The sequence below is a fragment of the Anopheles nili genome, chromosome 3, assembly GCF_943737925.1.
Source record: "Anopheles nili chromosome 3, idAnoNiliSN_F5_01, whole genome shotgun sequence".
Taxonomy (NCBI): Eukaryota; Metazoa; Arthropoda; class Insecta; order Diptera; family Culicidae; genus Anopheles; species Anopheles nili.
In genome coordinates this window covers 34,789,837-34,809,508 of record NC_071292.1, presented here as the reverse complement: position 1 = coordinate 34,809,508, position 19,672 = coordinate 34,789,837, and the positions used below count along the sequence as shown (strand labels likewise).

Genomic DNA, 19,672 nt, shown 5'->3' with positions numbered 1-19,672 from the left:
ATGTGGGTGATTGTATGAATCGTACTTAATAATAGAAACAACTGCAGCAACATGAACGCCATTATGCGGTTCATCATCGGCGTCGTGGTCAGACCAGGCTCGTCGAGAAAACTAAGAGATAGCGTAAGAAACTCATCCAGCTCGCTTCTGGTTATTCGTTCCGGGCTGGCCGCAGCTAAATGCACAAGCATTTGAAGCTTCGCGTAGAAAGTGGAAGGCATGATGGGACAGCTTTCCGAAATCACCAGTTCCGTTTGGTTTCCGTTTGTTGATAACGCCTTAAACGAAAGCTGCTGTTGCTGCTGCTGTTGAGATTTGTTGAGTAAGCTTTGTGCTTCCGTTGGAACATTTTTACAAAATACTTCTGCAACAGTAACAGTAAAAGAGCAAAAAAAAGAAGCTTAGAACACTGCGACACACTTTCTGCATTAGCAGGCATTAAATGTACCTGTATCTGAGATGGACGACTGACGCCATTCGATAGACTTCTGTAGGCACTTTTCTAGCGTAATATTTTTGCACACCATCCGCACCGTGTCTATGGTTTCCGCGGGGAGCAATGCATCAAATGACTCCTGCAAAGCACACACACGACAGAAAACAACTGTCAAATCTCTAGTGGCGCAAACGCCAAAGCTCAGCCTAGCTTCCGGCGAAAGCGAAGCCACTTACCGTAATTCGTTTGTTTAGCATTTTTGGCACGTGTCTCTCCCAGGTATTGTTAATGTAGTTCAGTGCCTTATCGCAGATGCTTTGGATTTGTCGTGTCGTGTCCTGCAGCGTTGTTGCGCACACACCCGCCACACGCTCGTGGACCGCTTTTTTCTCCGGCAGCAAATAGAGCATCTGGAAATCTTTTATCACCGCCGAGGTAGTGCGATCGATGATCAGCTCCACTGTTCTGCGTATGGAATGGCTTTGCGATTGCAGAAATGCCTCCACCAAGCGCTGTTGAGCATTTCCGGGAGACACTTTTGAGTGGTCGTGACCAACACTCGTCGAAGATACGTTAACGGAGGTGTCAATCTTGGCCAGAGTTTCGTTAGCTGTACTACTGGCTTGCTGCTGTGATACGAGCCCGGAGTAGCGCGTCGTTATATGCCGATAGCGTCCTGTGCGGGACACAGTTTTCTCCACCCGAGACGGCATGACGGAGACGCGAAAATCAGCTAGGAAGGGACAAGCAGCACTAAGCACGTTTTCCAGCAGTGCACTGAACACAATGGGTTTGTCGATGGGGTTTCCGTCATTGTCGACGTGCTGAGATCGTGTAGCAACGGTGGTAATTAGCTTCGAGACACTATCCGACGCGGGACCACCGGTGAGCTCGGAAGAGTTGTAATACTCCTCCGGAACATTCGACTGATCGAACAGCCAGTCCAGGCTGGATCGGACAATAAACTTCGCCGTCGGGATGAGGAACAAATCCCGATTGGTTGCTGTTGCACCGCACATGGCGGTGGCTTTGTAGATTTCGTGCAGCATCCGAAAGAGTTCCTCGTAGTAGCGTAAGCGCAGTGTCACCATATCGAGCATGCTTAAGTACTGCACAAGCCAAGGAATGGTTATAATCAGCTTTCGCTCGACGACGGAGCTCAACAGTACCGGTTTCACGTCAAACGGGGGCAACAACTGTAAGTAAACGAGCATTTGTTAGCTTTCAGCTGAAAATGTTGATTCCCAATATTGAACTGCTCCCTCTATCGCATAATTGTACATTGAGGGAACATTTCCATGACCTTTACAAATGTAAATGTAATAACAAAGGAAAAAATTTGCTTTATAAGAAATTGAATGAGTTATACTAAACGATTTTTTCTTGCAAAATTAGAATGAAGATTTTCAAGCAATCGCCTATGGTGTTGATTATAATCCGATCCGTTTTTTTTGTCATAGATGAGTAGAATTTAGAAGTGCGTTTGATCTTTGAAAATATTAAACAAAAACAGAATATGTTATTTACAAAGACAAACACATGAGAAATAAGTAAAATAAATTGATTCAATATTTGATTATATGCCCTTAAAAAGCTTAAACTGTTACCAAATTTCGTTAGAACGTGATAAATTAAAATCATCCCTCAAAACAGGAAGAAAGCAGAATATTTTTTTCCTATTTGTCAGACCACCCAATGACAAATTCTACACGATAATTCCACTATTTCAAGAATCGTTTCGCGTCTTAGAAGTTAGAGAAACTTGAATGGATGATGCGAAGCTGAATATGTATCGGAAATGTGATTTTTATGAATATTTTGATTTTATTCTAGCTTAGACAGTAGTGATCAAACAAACGTGGATTCTTCATAACATTTGCAAGCTTTTATATTCTCCAATTACGGGCCAATCAAATGCTGGTAACGAACATTATTGTTATAGATTTCCTTAAAACTTTAACCACTCCATCACAAATCCATCCCATTTCCGTGTCTTGTGCTGATCGCCTGCACTTACAGGCATCTGTATGATTTGATTCATATCGGCACTAAATCATAGCCGGGCATAAAAAAAATAGTCCCAAGAGCCGGGGAAAACCAGGAAACGAGAGCGAAACGGTATTAGAACAACAATCGCAACAGAAATAACAGCAACATCAGGGCGGGCGCCAGCAACAGGAAACTTTTTCCCAACCAAAAACCCCTCTCAGGGCACACGCGAGTTGATCCGAATCCTTGGGGCGCATCCGGGTGAGACTACACAAAGAATGATAAGCCTTGAAGTGAGAGTTCCCCGCCTTTATCCAGGGTGGGTGGATGGGTGGGTGTTGGAAACCACGACGAGTGGGATGAAGCGGTGCGCAGAGAAGAAAGGGAGCTGACGACGTCCCCGGAAAAATTACCGTAATGGTATCTTCTTACGATAATGGCCCTCGTAAGACATGCAACAGCTTTCATACTCCAATACACCACCGCCTTTTTTTTCCGGCCACTGACACACTGACGCCGATAAACAAACACCAACGCGTCCACCTTCCCGCGGGCCGTTTGTCGTCAATCGGGGGAAGCGTATGGAAGCGCCCAGAATGAACGAATTAGAAGAAACAAAAGTGAAACTGCGTTGTTCCGTCAGCAGAAACAGCACGTCCTCGTCTCTCGTCTAGCCATCATTTTCGTCCTTATTCTGACGAGCTGGTGCTTCGTTTCGATCCCACGCCCACCCCCAGTGAGGCCTATTGCGCATTGAACGCAAAAACGCAAAGCCTCCGCACTTTGGAGGCCTTCCCTTAAGCGTGAGACTTCGTGGGAGAAAATCCAGGACTGGCGGTCCCCGCGACCGGAGGAAGTTTCGAGAAATGGAATATTCATCCGAATTCAATTTCCGAAGGGATCGGATTGGAAGACGAATGGCCGAATTCGGGGAAGGAATGGCATGAACGTGAAGAAAAGTAACATTAATTGTAATACAGTTGATACGCTTACGGCATTTTACGGCAGCAAAGGAAAAAGGCGCTCACACCGCAGCGAGTAGCCGCCTGAGGGGACGATAAATGAAATGACGACGCTAGAAGCTGCTATGCTGTGCGACTTTTCGGTAAATTTTCGCTTGATTTACGCGCGAAAAAAGGGACTATAAATATTTGGTATTAGCTAAATCTTATCAAACACGTTATTGAGCTACACACGCCGTAAAGGATAGTACCAGGTAACCACGAGAAGTTGTTTAAAATTAAAGAAACTCCCCCACAGCCGGTCATTAGAGACGGTGAGGCTCACCGGAACAAAGAGCTGTGTGTGGAAACCTTTTCATTCGCGGCTCAGACGCATTCATCGTCGGCAATCGTCAATCGTTTGGAAGCTGCTGGACTGGAAAAAACGTTGATTTTGCAATAACCAATGCTAAATAAAATTAGGTTGAACATGCACAAATGCAATCGAAACGATGGAACATTTGCACCTAACTTTAGCTATCGCAAATTGCAAACATTGCAAGCGACTTTTATTGGGACTAAAGACAAAAAAGCAACGCTTTTTGCACAAGTGGAGCGTTTTTTTTCTTTTACCTTCTCACTTATCCATCGTGCCGTACAAAGCGCGCCAACACGAGCCCTCAAACAAAGGGAACCGCGACGCCATCCGAAAAAAGGGCTGTGTTTGTGGCCGCGTGCGATGATACCGGCAAAATGAAATCATTCGCCTTCACCAGGCACGATTGGGAGCGGCCATTCTGGGCCGCCCGGCAGCACCAACACAACCGAAACCGCGCATCTGAAAATAACAACACGCAACATGCGGAAAACTTATCGCAGCCCGGTATGTCCCGTTGCCGCAGCAGGCAACCGGACGCGGACGCACAAAACAAACAGTAGCGACGGTGTGTGGGGGTGTGGAGGCCACCCCCTACGAACACAACCCCACAAAGCCCACATACCAACACGATTATGCGCAACAAGCAGCAGCAGCAGCAGCACCAGCGTCCCGGCGGAAACTTTTGCCGCTGTTACTGAGTGCCCGTTGGAGTGCGGATACCCGGCTATGCGTCCTTTTTTTTTTGCGGCATTTCCGCCAGGAACCGGCCTTGGGGAGCGGTGCAATCTCAATGAGAGAAATCGCCACGGAGAGCGTCAGGTGTGTCTCAGTTTAAAGGACGACCGCCGCAGCTCGACCGGGCAGAGGACTCACCAACACACACGCACCAAAGCGAACCGGTGATGGCTTCTGCGCATGATAGCTGCAAACGCATTTCCTTTGTTTTCCCACACATGCCCAGATCTTTGCAAGGCCGCGCAATCACTACCCACCGCATCTCGCTGAGCTTCTCTCTCTCTCTCTCTCTCTCGCTCTCTCTCTCTCTCTTTCTTTCGTTCCTCACGATGAAAGGGAGGAAATTGGAGGAAAATTCCATTACCAGACAGCACCAGACGGAATGCTCTACGCGCGCCCTGTGGCATTCGAATTCGGTAGATCCCGTGGCGCGAACTCAGCACATACTCCGCGCCTCCAAGTGGTGCGAAAGCCCTACGGCTGGATGAGGGCCATAAAACAGCCAGCGGGCAATGGATTTTATCACACCGAGCCCATGAATGGAGCGCAAGGTTGCGAAGGAATCCGAGCAAACAGGATAAAACAGCAGCCACCTGTGGTCGGCGAATGTGACAGCGCGCTAATAATCTAACACACGCTCTGGACCTCCGCATCGGGAATGGGAGCGCAGTTGGCCATGAATAATTGCACCGTGCTGCAGCAAATGCTCTCACCATATTACGCAGCTCGATTTGACGGTTTTTCACCAGCGTGCTTTCGCATCCTTCGTACTGGAACGGGCGTGCGATGATGAAACCGAGGAATTTGGCCAACACGCGCATCGTGGCGATTGTTTCTGGGCGTACCTGTGGAATGAAAAAAATAACGGAATCAAATGTTGTGGAGCTGCAATTGTCGCTGTGCGATGGAGGCGCATGGTGTTTTGTAGCGTGTCAGCGCAATATTTACGATTTACTAGCCAATCAACCTGATCAAGGTGTGGGATGGGAAATCTACAATCAAAATAGCGATTAAGTTAAGCTCGCCACCGGGCATTAAATATCATCCCCCCAGAGGGTGGTTACGCTTGCATCCTGCGGGAAAAGCGTATCAGAGTTCATTGAACTTTTTTGTCCCAAGCAGAAGAAGAAGAAGAAGAAGTGAAATAAATGAGGCTGGTGATCCGGAAACCGCCCCCACGAAGCAACCATCACACAAGAGTAAAGGGGGAAAACCCGACATTGGTCCTGCAAAATCCGGGCATTCTATTTCCGCACCTCCTAGCGAGACATGCGGGAATTCTCACAAAGGTACGCGCGCGCTCAAACGACCCCCCGAACGTCTCGAACCGGGCTAGGGATCGAGTTGAGTGCGAGAACCAACAGGCGGATGATTATCGATCCGTTTGCTGATGATGCGACGTATGCCGGGTAAAACACTCACACACCCAAAGGCGACCCAACCGGTCGGTTTTCCAGCGAAGGGTGGATGGGAACGATTTTCCATGATTTGATAATGTTCGCCCTTCCGTGTGTTGGATGGCACGTCGTTGGATGGCGTAGGAGAGCGTAACCGACCGGGTGACGCAGGGCTCGGGAATGAAAATTTACCCTTTCAATATGGATGCACAAACTTAAATTTAATTAAGCATCTGCATCGTGCTTTCGTCATCCGATGGACACTGGACGCGCTTGGACACTTGGACTGAAAAGACGCCCTAGGGTGTGTGGAGATTTTTCTGTTTTATTTGCGCGCGTGTGTGTGGGTGTGTGCATTGTGCATTCAAGAGAAAACCCGCCGATCCGATGAAACGCCGGAACCGGTATTGTGGTTGAGCCCCGTACGCTGCCTTTCATTCAAACGTGTCCCCAGTGGGGTCGATTTCGTCCCAGCCAGAGTCTATGCTGTTTGCGCTTCGGCTCCAGATCTTCCATTTTGTTTGCGTACCGGGACAAACGCGCTGCGAATGTATTGGCTGGCAGGTTTCCTTGTGGCTTGTGGCTTGCGCCTCGCAGCAAATCACACCATTCACGCGCCCCAACGCAGGGTGATAACAAAGTTTTATCAATATTTGCCCGAAACGGCCACGCTTGATTCACTACGCGTCCCCTGTACCGAACCGAAACCCACGCCGGTCGCTAGGGGGCGGAAAACAAGGTACAACTGCTAAAAAAAAAGAAGAATGAAAGAAAAGTGCTGCCGTTTCATCGCACGGCGTGGATACGTTCCCATTTTTTCCCAGACTGGCCATGTTTTCGCCCTTTCGCCCTCGCAAACAACACCCACACCCACACACTCACCACGTACTCCGGGCGACTTTTGCTCTCCGATTCGGATATGTTGAACAGTTCGTACGATGAACCGTTCATCTGCAGCAGCTCGTGAACGAGGCCGGCTTTCAGCTGCTCGACGAATGCGGGATAGTTTTCGCTGGCAAGGATAAAGTCGCGGAAAAACATCTGACTGCCGGGGAACAGGTACTGGGTGGAGAAAACGCTCGGCGCTACCAGCCGTTGGCGCAGCTTCGAGAGCTTCGTCAGGTCGATGTTGGGAAGCGCCATTTGAAGCTCGCTGGTGGAGTTCTGAAATAGATGAAAAGGGGATGTAAAAAAGCAAAAGAAAACAAAACGCACCCTTATGCGGCGCGGCCTGCCCTTATCGCACTCACATCGAAGTTGAACGATATTATCAGCTGGGATTTGAACAGTTTCGCCAGATGGGCCATATTGATTGGGTGATGGGAAATGTCCAGCATTGCTCGCACCTTCGGGCCAAGTTTCGCTTCAAACTCCCACGCCGGGTTCAGGTGGTCATGTTCCCATGTTCTGGGGGGAAGGAGAATATGAAGCGGATATGAAACGTAAAACAGAAAACAAAAAAAAAACCCCCCGAAAATCAATCGGTTAGCCCATGCTTTGTTGTATCGCATGTTGTCCGTGCGATGGTTTACAACCGATCGCTAAAAGCGGGACGCATCCTTTTGCTACACAGTTCGCCCGCGGATACGCACCTCAGCATGACATAAAAAGCGTCCCGCTGTTTGTTGAACGCGTTAAACTCCTTGCCGGAAGGAAAGTGATCCTTCGTGTCATCCTCCTGCTGGTAGAACACGTTCGTGATGCTGCTGCTGTTCGCCAGCAGATCCGTGCTGTTGGCTGCCTGCTGCTCGAGTTTCACCTTTCGCACGAGCATATCACGCAGGAAACCAATCAACACCGGGTGGACCGCAACCAGCTGCTCGTTTTCCACCACTACACGCAACGAGGTGCTGTCAAGCAGCGCCAGAAGCACCCGCTGACGGTAGAGCACTTCCGCCGCAAAGTACACGCAGTTGTGCGGGCTGTGGAGGACATTCTGGAGGTGTTCCGTATCGGTGGAAGTGGACGTGAGATCTTCCACCGTCGGTTGGGAATGCGGTGGCATGTTCCGCTCCGTGTTGACGAGATTGATCAGGTAGGCGAGCTCGTTCAGTAGGTTTGGCACGAGGTTCAAATCCATCAGCAGCGCGTAGATCGCCACCAACCGATCAATGGTGCGTTTTTCGGTGACCTTTGCGAAGTCGATCGTCAGTATCAGTGTCACGCCCGGCACTTCCCCTGCTTCGGTAGAGGTCACAAGGTCACGCACAATATTTTCCGGTGGTGCAGAAGCGGTTTTGCCTTCCTCGAGTTGGCTGAAGGATGCGTGCAGTGATTGTTTCGCTCGTACGACACTTCGCGGAAGGTGCGCTTGTTCCGCCTGGAAATCGTTTCGGATTTTGTCCTTCAGGTTGCGCAACATGCCCCGAGGATCCTGGCTGGTACCTCCCTCGAAGCTTACGGCGCTCATGAGATTGTTTTCCGATCGGATTGAGGACGAACTGAAGTCATGGCGTCCGGATGTGAACCGGCTTACGGTGGTTGGTGCGATACGCCTCCGTTGTGGCTTTTTTCCAGCTCCCCCATCGGGTGTGGCATCCTGTTGCGGTTCCAGGGGGACCGTTTTGGCGGTCAGTGAAAGTCGCTTTTTTCCACCATCAGCATCACCGGGTGGGTCTTTGCTGCCCAACGTGTCATTCAGTTGCGGAAAGTCATCATCCTGGAACAGGGAGCTGCTGTTGCCGCTGCTATTATTGCCCGCAAACGGCGAACGACGGTTCCTGTGAGCTTTCGGTGGATGTGTGCCAGCGGATGTGTCGGTCAGGAGAGCAGGAGAGCTGGTTTTATTTCGTCGTCCAACAGCATTCCCACCATCCCCAGCCACGTTCGGAGATAGGCCGGAAACTCCGAGGCTTTTGTTGCGCATCGATCCTTGCGGAGTTGCCGATTTCCCGCGGCCACTGCCCGCGATCGGAGTGCTGGTAAAGGACAGCAGCATACTGCTGGAACCGCTTCGTGTGGCATTTCCACTACGCACAGGCGTTGAGAAAGCGACCTCTGGGGGATTGCTGCCGGGTGTGGAACCAACCAAACCGTTCGCTGACACCTTCTGTTGGCGCTTCGGTGTCGAAAAGTCGCCATCCTTCTCGTCGATGATGCCATGCTCGAGGGTCTTACTATCGAGGCCTGCCAAAATGGCATCGGACGGACCACCAGGGTTGTCGCAGAGCCTGCGCGCTATCGAATGTACCGGTGTGCCGGTGGTGTCAGGTTCGCTGGCCCTATTTGTCGGTTGGCGACCTTCGTCGGTTGGCGTCGATGCGCAGGGGACACCACCGGACGTTTGGTAACAGGAGCCGTCGTTGATTGACAGCTTCCGCTGCCGAACGGACGGGTCAGGCTCGTATACGCTACCGGTCGAGGCCTTTCTTGGTGTGTCACATCGTGGTGGAGCGTGCTTTAGCGAACTGGCGTGAAAAAAGAGATGCAAACACACACACACACAGGTGTTGGATTAATTGCCGACTATCGGAGCTTAATATATGAGCTAGGTGTTAGATGCACAACGCATGAAGTAAATCAAGCATCCCCAAAGCTCTAAACTTATGCAACTTGAGCATCACGAGCCTTGGATATCATTTTTTGCAAGATTGTTCCCTGAATGCAACCGTTTGCCCTTCAGATGACCTTCACAAGAAAATAATTTTAAAACAAGAGAAAAATAAAAAAGTGTTCACTTTTCGCGGGAAATTCATAAAGAGCTCCATGGCCTGCATTTCAGCCCTTTTACATGCTTATTTTTCCTCATAGCTGGTGCTGGTCTTCGATGATCATGACGATGACTTTCTAATGACAACGTGAGAGCGTTACAGCTGCCATTCGTAACAAGGATCCTCTTGTTAAACCCTTCTCGATAACGACGATTTCCGGTCAAAACTTAACACGGAACTAACCTCCACTCTAACCACGTGTCTGACGGCCCTAGGGCTTACGTTTGCGCCTCCACCTCAAAATGGCGTACCCCCCCCATTTACGATACATTAGAATACCATTTCGTAGCGCATCATAAAATATGCTGATTTGCCGTTTGCGTCCATTTCTCACGCACGCCGAGTACGCGGGAGCGAAATGAAACCGAAACAAGAACTACAACGAACTCATTAAGATTGGGTCAGCGATAATGGCCGCAAAAGCTCCGCGCAGGTCTATTGTGCAATTAAACGCCGAGGTTCGCACCACTCGCCCAACTTCCGCCGGCGATCAACGGCGGCACATCATCATCATCATCATCATCGAGCCTGAGCCGAGCAGTCGAAGGAAGGCTCCTTTTGCGTGTTGGGCCGCGCAGGTGAAAAAGTTATTGCTATTTTAGCTTCTTCTGTATCTTCTTGATGCTCAGTTTTCGCATCGTTGTCTTCAACCTCCCCTCTGTTCTTTCTATTTGCTCACGCACGTCGCCATCCCTCCCTGTTCGGTTGATCATGCAGCTTAAAATAGAAATGGTTCGCGTACCGGAGCGAGCGCGCGCGCGCGGGCACGCTCAAGAAAGTTCAAGGTCGAGCAAAAAGCTCTTCAACACATATGACAGGGTGGTCCGTGTCTCGTTGCCCATGGCCCCATCCAACCACCGGCTCTCGCTGTCAACTTCCGCCCGCAGCCCGCTCGGCTTCATTATCGTTGTTTCGCTCTTTGCTTTTGGCCCGCGTGTTGGCTTTTTCTCACCGTTCCACCACCGGTTCTCGCCTTCTACGGCTCTGCCTCGGCTGCTCACATGCTTCACCTAAATCGTGGGTCCAGAGTTTGCGGACCCGGTCCAGCTCAAAGCACGCCCAAGAGATCAGACGAGTCAGACGAACCGACCGATCAGAACGATGATGGCCCGCATTGTACGGAGATCAGCTTTTCATCCTCGTTATCGATCGATCGCTCGCTGCGTGAGTCTGCGGCTCGACCGGGGGGGGGTTTCTACCCGGCGTGGAATATCCGTTTCCTGCCCACATCACCTGCCCTTGATTTTTGTTTTGCCCACCTTCCCGACCTGAACAGGGAGAGGGATTCGATAATTGGTACATTCCGCCGGTAATGGCCAGGTAACCAACAAAATCAGTTACCCAGCAGCTTGGAAGCGTACGATCGATTGATCGAAAACGGACCCTAAACCACCCTAGTGGCGTGTGAATGCTCGATTTTGCACACCCTTGCGATAGAGCGCGCGATTGTCGCACCATTATTGCCTGGTGCGTAAACGTTCGATATGGCTAGTTTTTTTTTCTTTTTTTTTGCAAACAAAATACCACTTCAGATAGCATTTACACGTGTTAATAGGCTTCGAAGCGTCTCAAAGCAACTAAAAACAAAAACCATCCACCCATTGCAACAAAAAAAACGCTGGTGTGGGGAGCAGCAACAGCAAAATAAAACACCAAGCCAAACGAACGTAGAACTAGATCCCAATCGGTAAACGAGCACGGAACATGGCGTGAAAAGCCACGCACGTGTATGCGCGAATGTAGAACAAAAGACTTCTGCCCGAAACCGCGCGAACCGTGACCGTGCCGGGAAGCATTAGCAGCAGTTAAAAAGTCAACGGTCTTTGCCGGTCGGTTGGTGCGAAAGCCCCCCACACAGGCCGTACTAAATAGCGCCAATTCGGTGGAATCTGTAACGGACGGGAAGCCCTAACGCAGCCGGGAGGGTGAATGGTTGCGTTGGGGCCCAACCGATGCTGCCTTCTCATCATGGTCAGGGTCACAAAAGGCCTCCGAGACTCCGAAAGGGTGTATGTGATGGGGTTCAACACACCATTCGCGCTCGTTCCGCGGTTTCGCTCACGCCCGGGCCTTTGCTCCGTCATCCGTTGGTGCGCCCGCTGAAGCGACTAATTCTGATGCACTATTGTGTGTGTGTGTGTGTGTGTGTGCTCTTCTGGCTTCCGTAGAAGGAAGGAGGAGGGGGAATTTTTAGAGAACCAACAGCCTGCATCAGTTGGCGGTGAAGCCACGCGGTTCACGTGAAGCCAGTGATCAGTCAAGTTCAAGTTCGAGCAACTTCTGCTGGTGGTGCGGGAACGAGTTGGGTTGCAGGAGGTAGTGAGTGAAAAAAAAAAAACAACGCCACACCACGAATCGCAGAGGCCAAAGAACTTTCATTTTTACACGCGGTTTAATGCCACTCGTTTGGCGGCATTGAGATACACATTCTCGAGCATGCGGGCTAGCTTGGGACGAAAACAGAGGCTTTTTATTTGCCGTAGTAGGCATGGAATTCGAAATTTATGGCATCTTTGTTTTCATCACTAAATGTCGCTATAAAAGCAGACCTTATTTGACATATGGCATCAAGGGTTGTCAGGTTGTTTTTTTTCGGATGTATTGACAAACCCTTCTGTCTGGTGATACTTACAGCTCCGTTTGTCCTCGAATAAAACCAATGAAGTACTGTGCGAAGGCTTCCAGTGAGCGCTGTTGATGATTGTCTAGCTTCTGCACGAATGTGTCCGTAGTACCATCGATAGAGCAGCGAAACGAAAGGAAGATCCCAACATGGAAAGAAATAGGAAGCTAAACATTAGACACTGAATGTAAATGGCGACGGGCAAACTAAAAACGTAGAAGAATTGCTTCAAAGATCTTAATTCACTGTAAAAGCTTCCCGCTAGCAACGATATCCGCAGCGTGCTGTACGCGAAACGCCTTTCTCACCTCATCCTTTCGAACGGATTCGATTTTCGTTCAACAAGCACCCCACTACGCCCGGGAGCTAAATGAATGAGTTTGTTGGCTTGTTGGTACCTGTTTCGATCACGATTACCTTCGGTTGGCTTCGAATTCGCGTAAACGCTGCGTTCGTTCATTGACATAAGGCTGAAGATCAAGATCAACCATCAAGAGCCATCACGCGTCCGTCGTCATCGTCATCATCGTCGTCGTCGTCGTCAGTAACACGCCGGACCGGCTTGGAATGGCGAATTGGCTGACCGGGCAGAAATGAAGCCCGATCGAACCGACCGATCGAGGCGTGTATTAGCAATAATTTTGCTTCGTATTACTTTTCCGCACGCGTTCTTCCTTTTCTTCAGTTTCAATTTCATGGACGGAACCCCTTCCTAGAATGCCGCGCAAGCGAGCTTCAATGACCGAAAGCCGGTAACCGACCGGACGACCTTCCTTTCGCAGGATATGGACGGTGTGGATTCCAAAAAATCGCACAGCCACATTCACCGTGCGGAACTTGATCCTCCGGTGACACACATGTGCGTGGATGACGCTGTAACGCAACCTTCGCCATTCATTGCACCTACTTTTAGACGCTAGACGGCACTTCCGGTACATTTAATGAGCTGTGGCGTGGTCCATTGTCGTCGACCAAACGTTTGCGACATCCTCAATAAATCATGCAAACAACATCATTATTTTATGTCTTTGATCACACTATTTCAAAGCTCTCTCTCTTTCTCTCTTTCGCCACTACTTTGTGTCCGATTATCGAACTAGCGGATGGATTCCTTTATACATTCCACGAAAAGCGGCAAATCTCACATCACAACACATCACGCCCGGGAACCTCGGATCAGCGTGAAATCGAAAGCAAAAGTCTATCCACCACCAAAGCTCGCTAATCTGTACATGGAATGAGCCCGGTTTTATAGATAGCAGCAGCCGCTGCATATTAAACAAGCTATCCGAAGGCTGGCCCCACGAGAAGCACGTGGTTGCGACAACGCGATCGAGCCATACCAGCCCTAATTGTGGTTTCTAGTGGACGCGCGTTCGTCTCACCTGCCGTCCAAGTCCTCTACCAACTCATCCCAGCACCGAACAGAAGCACCATACGCAAAGCAGAAAACGGCAGCTGAAAACGAGCGAAACCTTGAACTGACATTAACCTCGAATTCAAACGAAAGGAAGTCAAGATTTGCCCGCGAAACGCGAATGTGTCGGCATCCCTCGTGGCTAAATATGGTTTCCTGTCGGGTAGGCGCTGGGCAGGATGCCTTGCCGGTGAATGATCCGTAATCATTCGCACGGCCAGCGGGAAGATCTTCTTCATTCGACCAAACTTCAATGCACGAGTCGCCCATTCGCACAATGTTTGAATATTCTATCCACTTCCAGCGCCAGCTTAAGGACACACGCCACCCAAAGCCGTGAACGTATGCGTGCAATTAATCATCGATCTCACACACAGAGCCAATGGCGTCGGTGATCGCGCGATCCTCTACCCCCGGGGGTGGGTGATTGTCGAGCTTTTTCTCCCCCCATCCCACTCCCCCAACACACCCCTCCCTCCCCTCCTACACCGTACTCCATTCGGCCCTTCGATGAACGAATTCTTAACGATGGTTCGTTGGCCCCTTTTCGCTTCACGGAACGGAAATCCGTGACTCACCCCTCTCCCTCCCCCATCTCTCTCCCATCAACCCCTCAGCTCATCTCTTCTCATCCTCCCCCTCTCCTCCACCGAGTGGCTGACCGATCGTTTTGTTCGGACAACTTCCGCTCGGACACACAGCAGGGGCGCGCTAGAACGCTTCGCTAGTCTCTCGGTTGGTTCCCATCCATGCTAATCCACGCTTGGCGGACGGTACTTGTCCATTTTTCGCTTCCCTTTGGCTTTTCCGAGGTCCCCCCCCCCCCCCCAGCTCTCGCTCTGATCGCTGTGTCTCTTTCGCCGTGCGACTCCGCAGGTTCAATGGCCTACCCCCTCGAGGATCACCATCACCCCATGGTTTTAAGCGAATCTTGCCGGCTTCACAGACTCGCGAAGATCAAGGTCTCGGTGGCCTCACTTTACGTACGATCTTGCTTCTTCCTCTTGGGCTCTTTCCTCATGCTTCGAACGATGTTCTGCATGGTTAAGGGCGTTACTGCTCGTTTTCTGCTGCGTGTGTATGCGCCGACCAGAAGCTTTCGGTGAACAAAGGAAATATAATTACTTTCGCTGTTCCAACGAATCGCGCCCAGTACCAGTGGGCTTCTCGTTGCTGATCGTGTTACGTCTGGGACTTGACACTTTTGGAAGTCGAGGAAGGTGACGGCAGATTTTTTTTTGGATGCCAGTTAAACGTTGATCCTTTTGGTTTGAAAAAACGTTGTGTGTGAAACTGTACCTTTGAGGTTCTCTGGCTAACCCAACTGACTGTCGCTGTTATGAAACTTTAAATAATAAAAAATGAAAGAAACATGCCTCCTCAAAACTGTACCACCCATCGGTTGGTGGCAAAATCGCACGGAAACAGTCTCTTATCGCCCGCACCAGCTGTACACCGTATATACCAGATATACAATTGCAAGCCTGCGGTACTTGCTTAGTTAACGAAAACAACGCCGCTGCGTGTCCATCGGCAGCGACAAAACGACACTGTATCACCTTCGCGCGGGCATGGCCGGGGTCGTGTTAAAAAATGCGAAAGGAACCAAAACATAACGCCGCCACCACACCACGTTGCGCGCGTATTCGATGGAGGCGCGATTGCGCGGCGCCATTGCATTACACAATGCTAGAAACCCACCCTGCGGACGCGGCTCGACACTCTGGTGGTTTACGAATGACGGTTTTAAGAATGCATAAAAAAAAAATGAACGGGGCAAAACTAGGGCTATCTATTAGCGTGTGGCAAAAATTACGATCGGCTCGCCAGTTGCTCTAATTTTATTTTACCATTTTTTTGTTTGTTTTGCATACATATATATGTGTTTCCTCGTTCTTGTTGTTGTGCCGCTTTCCTAACCGGGGGGAGGCGGGCGAATAAATAAACGAATAATCGGACAAACAATCGACCAAACCGACCGCAATCGCGAGTTGACTTCGATTGGGTTGATCATGATCACTGCTGACGGGTGTCGCGGGCTTTATGCTGTTTGTAACTTGCAACTGCAGCTAGACTGGCAATGGAAAATGGCAGAAAAGAAAGCTGTTGTAAAATTTGTTCAAAAAAAAAACTTCCAAAAAACCATTGTCTCACGCCACACACACAACCAGAACAATTGATACATCTCGGGGTACGAACGTTAAATCGCATGCCCGATGCCGTGGACATGACTGTCACTTCCGCCGTCGCAGAAATAATAATAAAAACAAAAATCGTGAAGCCAACGCACCAGCACCCACACTCGACGGACTGCGTCAAGGTCCAGCCTATTTGGAAAGCCACCGCTGCTGGCGGCGTAAAAAAAAAAAGGGAACGTGTTCCGAAAAATTAATACCTCGCAAAGTACGAATTAACGGCACGAATCATCACGTGCCGTCCGGGGAGAAAATCGATCGAACGAGGGCGCTGGTAAGCAGGCGTACAAAACCTTCGATGTCCGATCGCTTCATATCCACCCGATCCGATTCGGCATTCGCATTCCACGCAGTGGTATCGGAAAATCGTTTCAATGACCAAACCATCACCACCCCCGCGTTTTATGCTCGGACTCGAGGCCTCCCTTCCCCCCAAACAGGCTCCCTTCTCTGTGTGGTGTGGTGTTTCTGAAACCGGTAATCCATTTCGGTGCAAATTTCGTAATGCAAGCGTAATCAACCAATTGCATGGCTCCCCCCCCCCCCCCCCCAAGCGGCCGCCCACTCGGGTGCGCATATGAGCGCACACAGGCACAAATGTACGCTTCTTGGAGGCAACATAAACAAGCTTACCGGTAATCAATGGAGCAACGGCAACATGGAAGAAAAACAACCACGGTGTTTTGTTTTACCAGCGGTTTTCTATGTTTCGATTGCATTTACCTTCTCCCATTCTGTGGTGGCGTTATCCCTTTCGATTTTCTATTTTCGTGTGTGGTTTTGAACCGATAACGGACGAAGTAGGTCCGAGGAGCTGCCTGTGCTTCTGGGGAGTTCCGACTATTACAGCCCAATTGAATGATGTGAGAACGCTGCACAAAATAATATCAAAATTGGAAGGGAAATGTAATGCTTTTGCAGCGGTTCCAATGACGCACTTTGTGATTTGTGGTTGTGTAAGGAAAAAAAAGCCACCAGATCACCAGAAAAAGGAGAAAAATTCGCATAGCTATATCTCTTTAAAGCACGTGAAGATCACTACTTTTAACCTAAATGATAATTTCAACTGATTGATTCGCAATAATTAAAAAAAAACTTCAAATTCGACTCCAACTTGTCCCCATGGCAGAATAAAGAATAACGAGAAATCGTTTGGCAAATAAAATACATATTTAACAACATAGAAATAAAATACATATTCATGTGATGGATTTTTTTTTCACGGATGTGTTCGACATCAAACAAAACGTTCTCAATATGATACGATACGAAAATATATTATGCAAATAAAAAACAAATAAAAGAAAATGCAGCTTATAATAGGTATCGTTCATATATTGCTTATCTTACCCAATCGCCTTTATCGGTAGAGTTCGGATGGTAACATCTTACAGTGCACTCGAGCGCAGCGAAGTGAGGAAAAACACGAAATGGTTTAAGAATAAATTATTTATTCGTGAAATTGTCATACAGGATAATACAAATAATGCATACGTTACTATGTAAAAAAGGATAATCCTTTCATCCCGCTTAGTAGGTAGGTAATAGTTTCAGTACAAAAATGAATCGACTTTCCCATCATTTGCGCTCATAATTCGTTTTCCCTTTCGCCTGTTCACCGTCTACTCGGTGGCGGTCAAGCGATTCTTCGATTACGCAGACTCAGTTTTCCGTTCGGATGTGGTTCTGATCGCTACTTTGAACGTAGTAGCGTCCTTTTAACGTTGGTCGAGAGCCAAAACTGTACGCTTCATTATGTTCTCACAACTGTATCCATTAGTGAAGGACGATGTTTCTTTTTTTTTCATTTTAAGAGCATTCCAGCATTCATTTTCTTTTTCTTTTGGTAATCGATGCCATTTTAAGCATTATTTTTCGATTTTTGTTTGGGAAACCGTTCAAAACATAACAATACCGATAAAATTAAGTGAGTCAAAATTAAATAAGTGCATATTTTCTCCGTTCCACGCCTGATTTCTGTGCGGTGAGAATTTTTTTACTCAAGAAAGCGCTCTCTCTCTCTCTCAACATGTCGTCACTTTCGCTTCTAATTGTTGTTTAAAAACTACCGTTCAACAAACCACAGAGTTCCTTTTTCAAAAGAATATGACTAGTTCGCGCGAATCGTGGATCGTTCGTAAAGGAGAGATCTTCAGACTGTTTCTTGGTGGTTTGATACGCGGGTAAACGACATAGTAGTAAATAGAATCTCAAGTATCAATCGTTACTGCACTACATCGCACCACTAACACGTTCCTCCCCCGTTCCACCCATCAATAGTAGTACGCGCGATCGGGGAAGATGCGATACTGATCGATCCAATAAATAAGTGTACAAACACAATGCTTTCGAGATAAAAAAAACACCAATGATTAAACAGTGTACATAAAACGGTAAAAACAATACCTTGCGTATCAAGAATGTCGAGTAGATAGTAAAACATATCTTATATAGTATTTCAATAATCAGTCACAAATAGTAATATAAGCCGAGTGTTCATCAATGTTGAACCTGAATCGTCCGACTAAGGGAACATCCGGCCGGGTTCAATCTTAACTAATGTTTATGAACGATTAAAGAACAATTGGAAAAGGGGCTTCCATTTGCTCCCGGCTGGTGACGTAGTGTCTCCAGCACGAAACACCATGGCGAACTCCTTTCGCTGTATACACTAACACACATGTTAAACCTATGCCATTATCCGCCAGCCGCCAAAGGAAGGAAGATGCCGGTCTGGACATCTGCCGATCTGGCGACCTGGACCTAGAGTTGACTGTTCCACGGATTTAATGATGCTAGCCGCTGTCTGATCATCCTCGTAACAACTCTCAAAAGACGGACTCACACAGTAAAGGTAGTACACTACGGTTGTGGCTAAACACCTTCTAATAATACGACCCTTTTTCATGCTTTATTCTGGCGCCCTGTTGCCTCATCAACCCATCAACACCGATTCTGTTCTGTTGCGAACAATTACGCAGCTGTATGTATGTATGTATGTATATATACATATACTTGTCTGTTCCATCATTCCGTGGCTTTCCTCGTTGCACAACCTTTCGTCTTGTTTTGTTTGTTTCCCTTTCGGCTTTATTTTAGCAGTACCATAGAGAGCAGCCTAGCTAAGGACGAATGAAACCATTTCCGTACAAATACATTTCACCGTTGATCGAAATAAATATGAATAAGAACGATCGTATCGACCACTCGCAGCCATTAACCATGACCGCGAAATGCCGACCGGTTAATGAATCTTTTCTGGAGTTCTGCAACCCGGCGAGAACAAGAATAGTAATATTGGGCAAGCAGCCGTTGGTTGCAGAAACAATCAAACAATACCAGTCGAAGTAGATAATGTGTTGAATTATCGGGAAAAGCAATGACGCAGAGTGCAACTTGATTGGGACATTTCCGGGGATGCTTCAGGCAGTTAGGGTTCTGCATACTCCCAAAAATATCGTCAAATAACCATTCGAATAGTTGTTTGGCGATACTCAACGATGATGCACAACGAGAAAACCTAACCCACATCGATATTGTGCGATGCCATCGCCATCCGATATCAAATATCAGTGGAGTTCCTTTTCCTGGAATCATGATATCATATCGATGTGCGTCTACTTCGGTATGGTTATTATTAAAAAAAAAACAAGCACCTCTACGAGTGTAATGCGGCGATGGTCGATGACGGATTGGAAAACGATCGTGCCATTTCTACGGATCGCTCGTTTCCAACCGTTCATTACACCACTTGGACCTTATCGTGCTTTGGGTGTGATTATGAAGTTCGCCTCTGCTCAAAACTTATATGTCTTCGAGTAAATTCGGAAAAAGGAGCAGCGTCATTTGC

At 48.4% G+C, this 19,672-nt stretch overlaps 1 protein-coding gene across 1 annotated transcript in view; it reads right to left on the bottom strand.

The window, feature by feature from the left end:
* LOC128725868 (protein disks lost) overlaps nucleotides 1–19,672 on the bottom strand; it is a 69,785-nt gene that overhangs the window by 747 nt on the left and 49,366 nt on the right. Inside the window, exons 2-9 of the mRNA XM_053819637.1 lie at nucleotides 12,220–12,299; nucleotides 7,470–9,284; nucleotides 7,128–7,284; nucleotides 6,760–7,041; nucleotides 5,194–5,325; nucleotides 673–1,632; nucleotides 449–575; nucleotides 26–364 (exon numbers count right to left, since the gene is read on the bottom strand). Coding sequence (XP_053675612.1) covers nucleotides 26–364; nucleotides 449–575; nucleotides 673–1,632; nucleotides 5,194–5,325; nucleotides 6,760–7,041; nucleotides 7,128–7,284; nucleotides 7,470–9,284; nucleotides 12,220–12,299 — 3,892 coding nt within the window. The remainder of the gene's footprint in view (nucleotides 1–25; nucleotides 365–448; nucleotides 576–672; nucleotides 1,633–5,193; nucleotides 5,326–6,759; nucleotides 7,042–7,127; nucleotides 7,285–7,469; nucleotides 9,285–12,219; nucleotides 12,300–19,672) is intronic.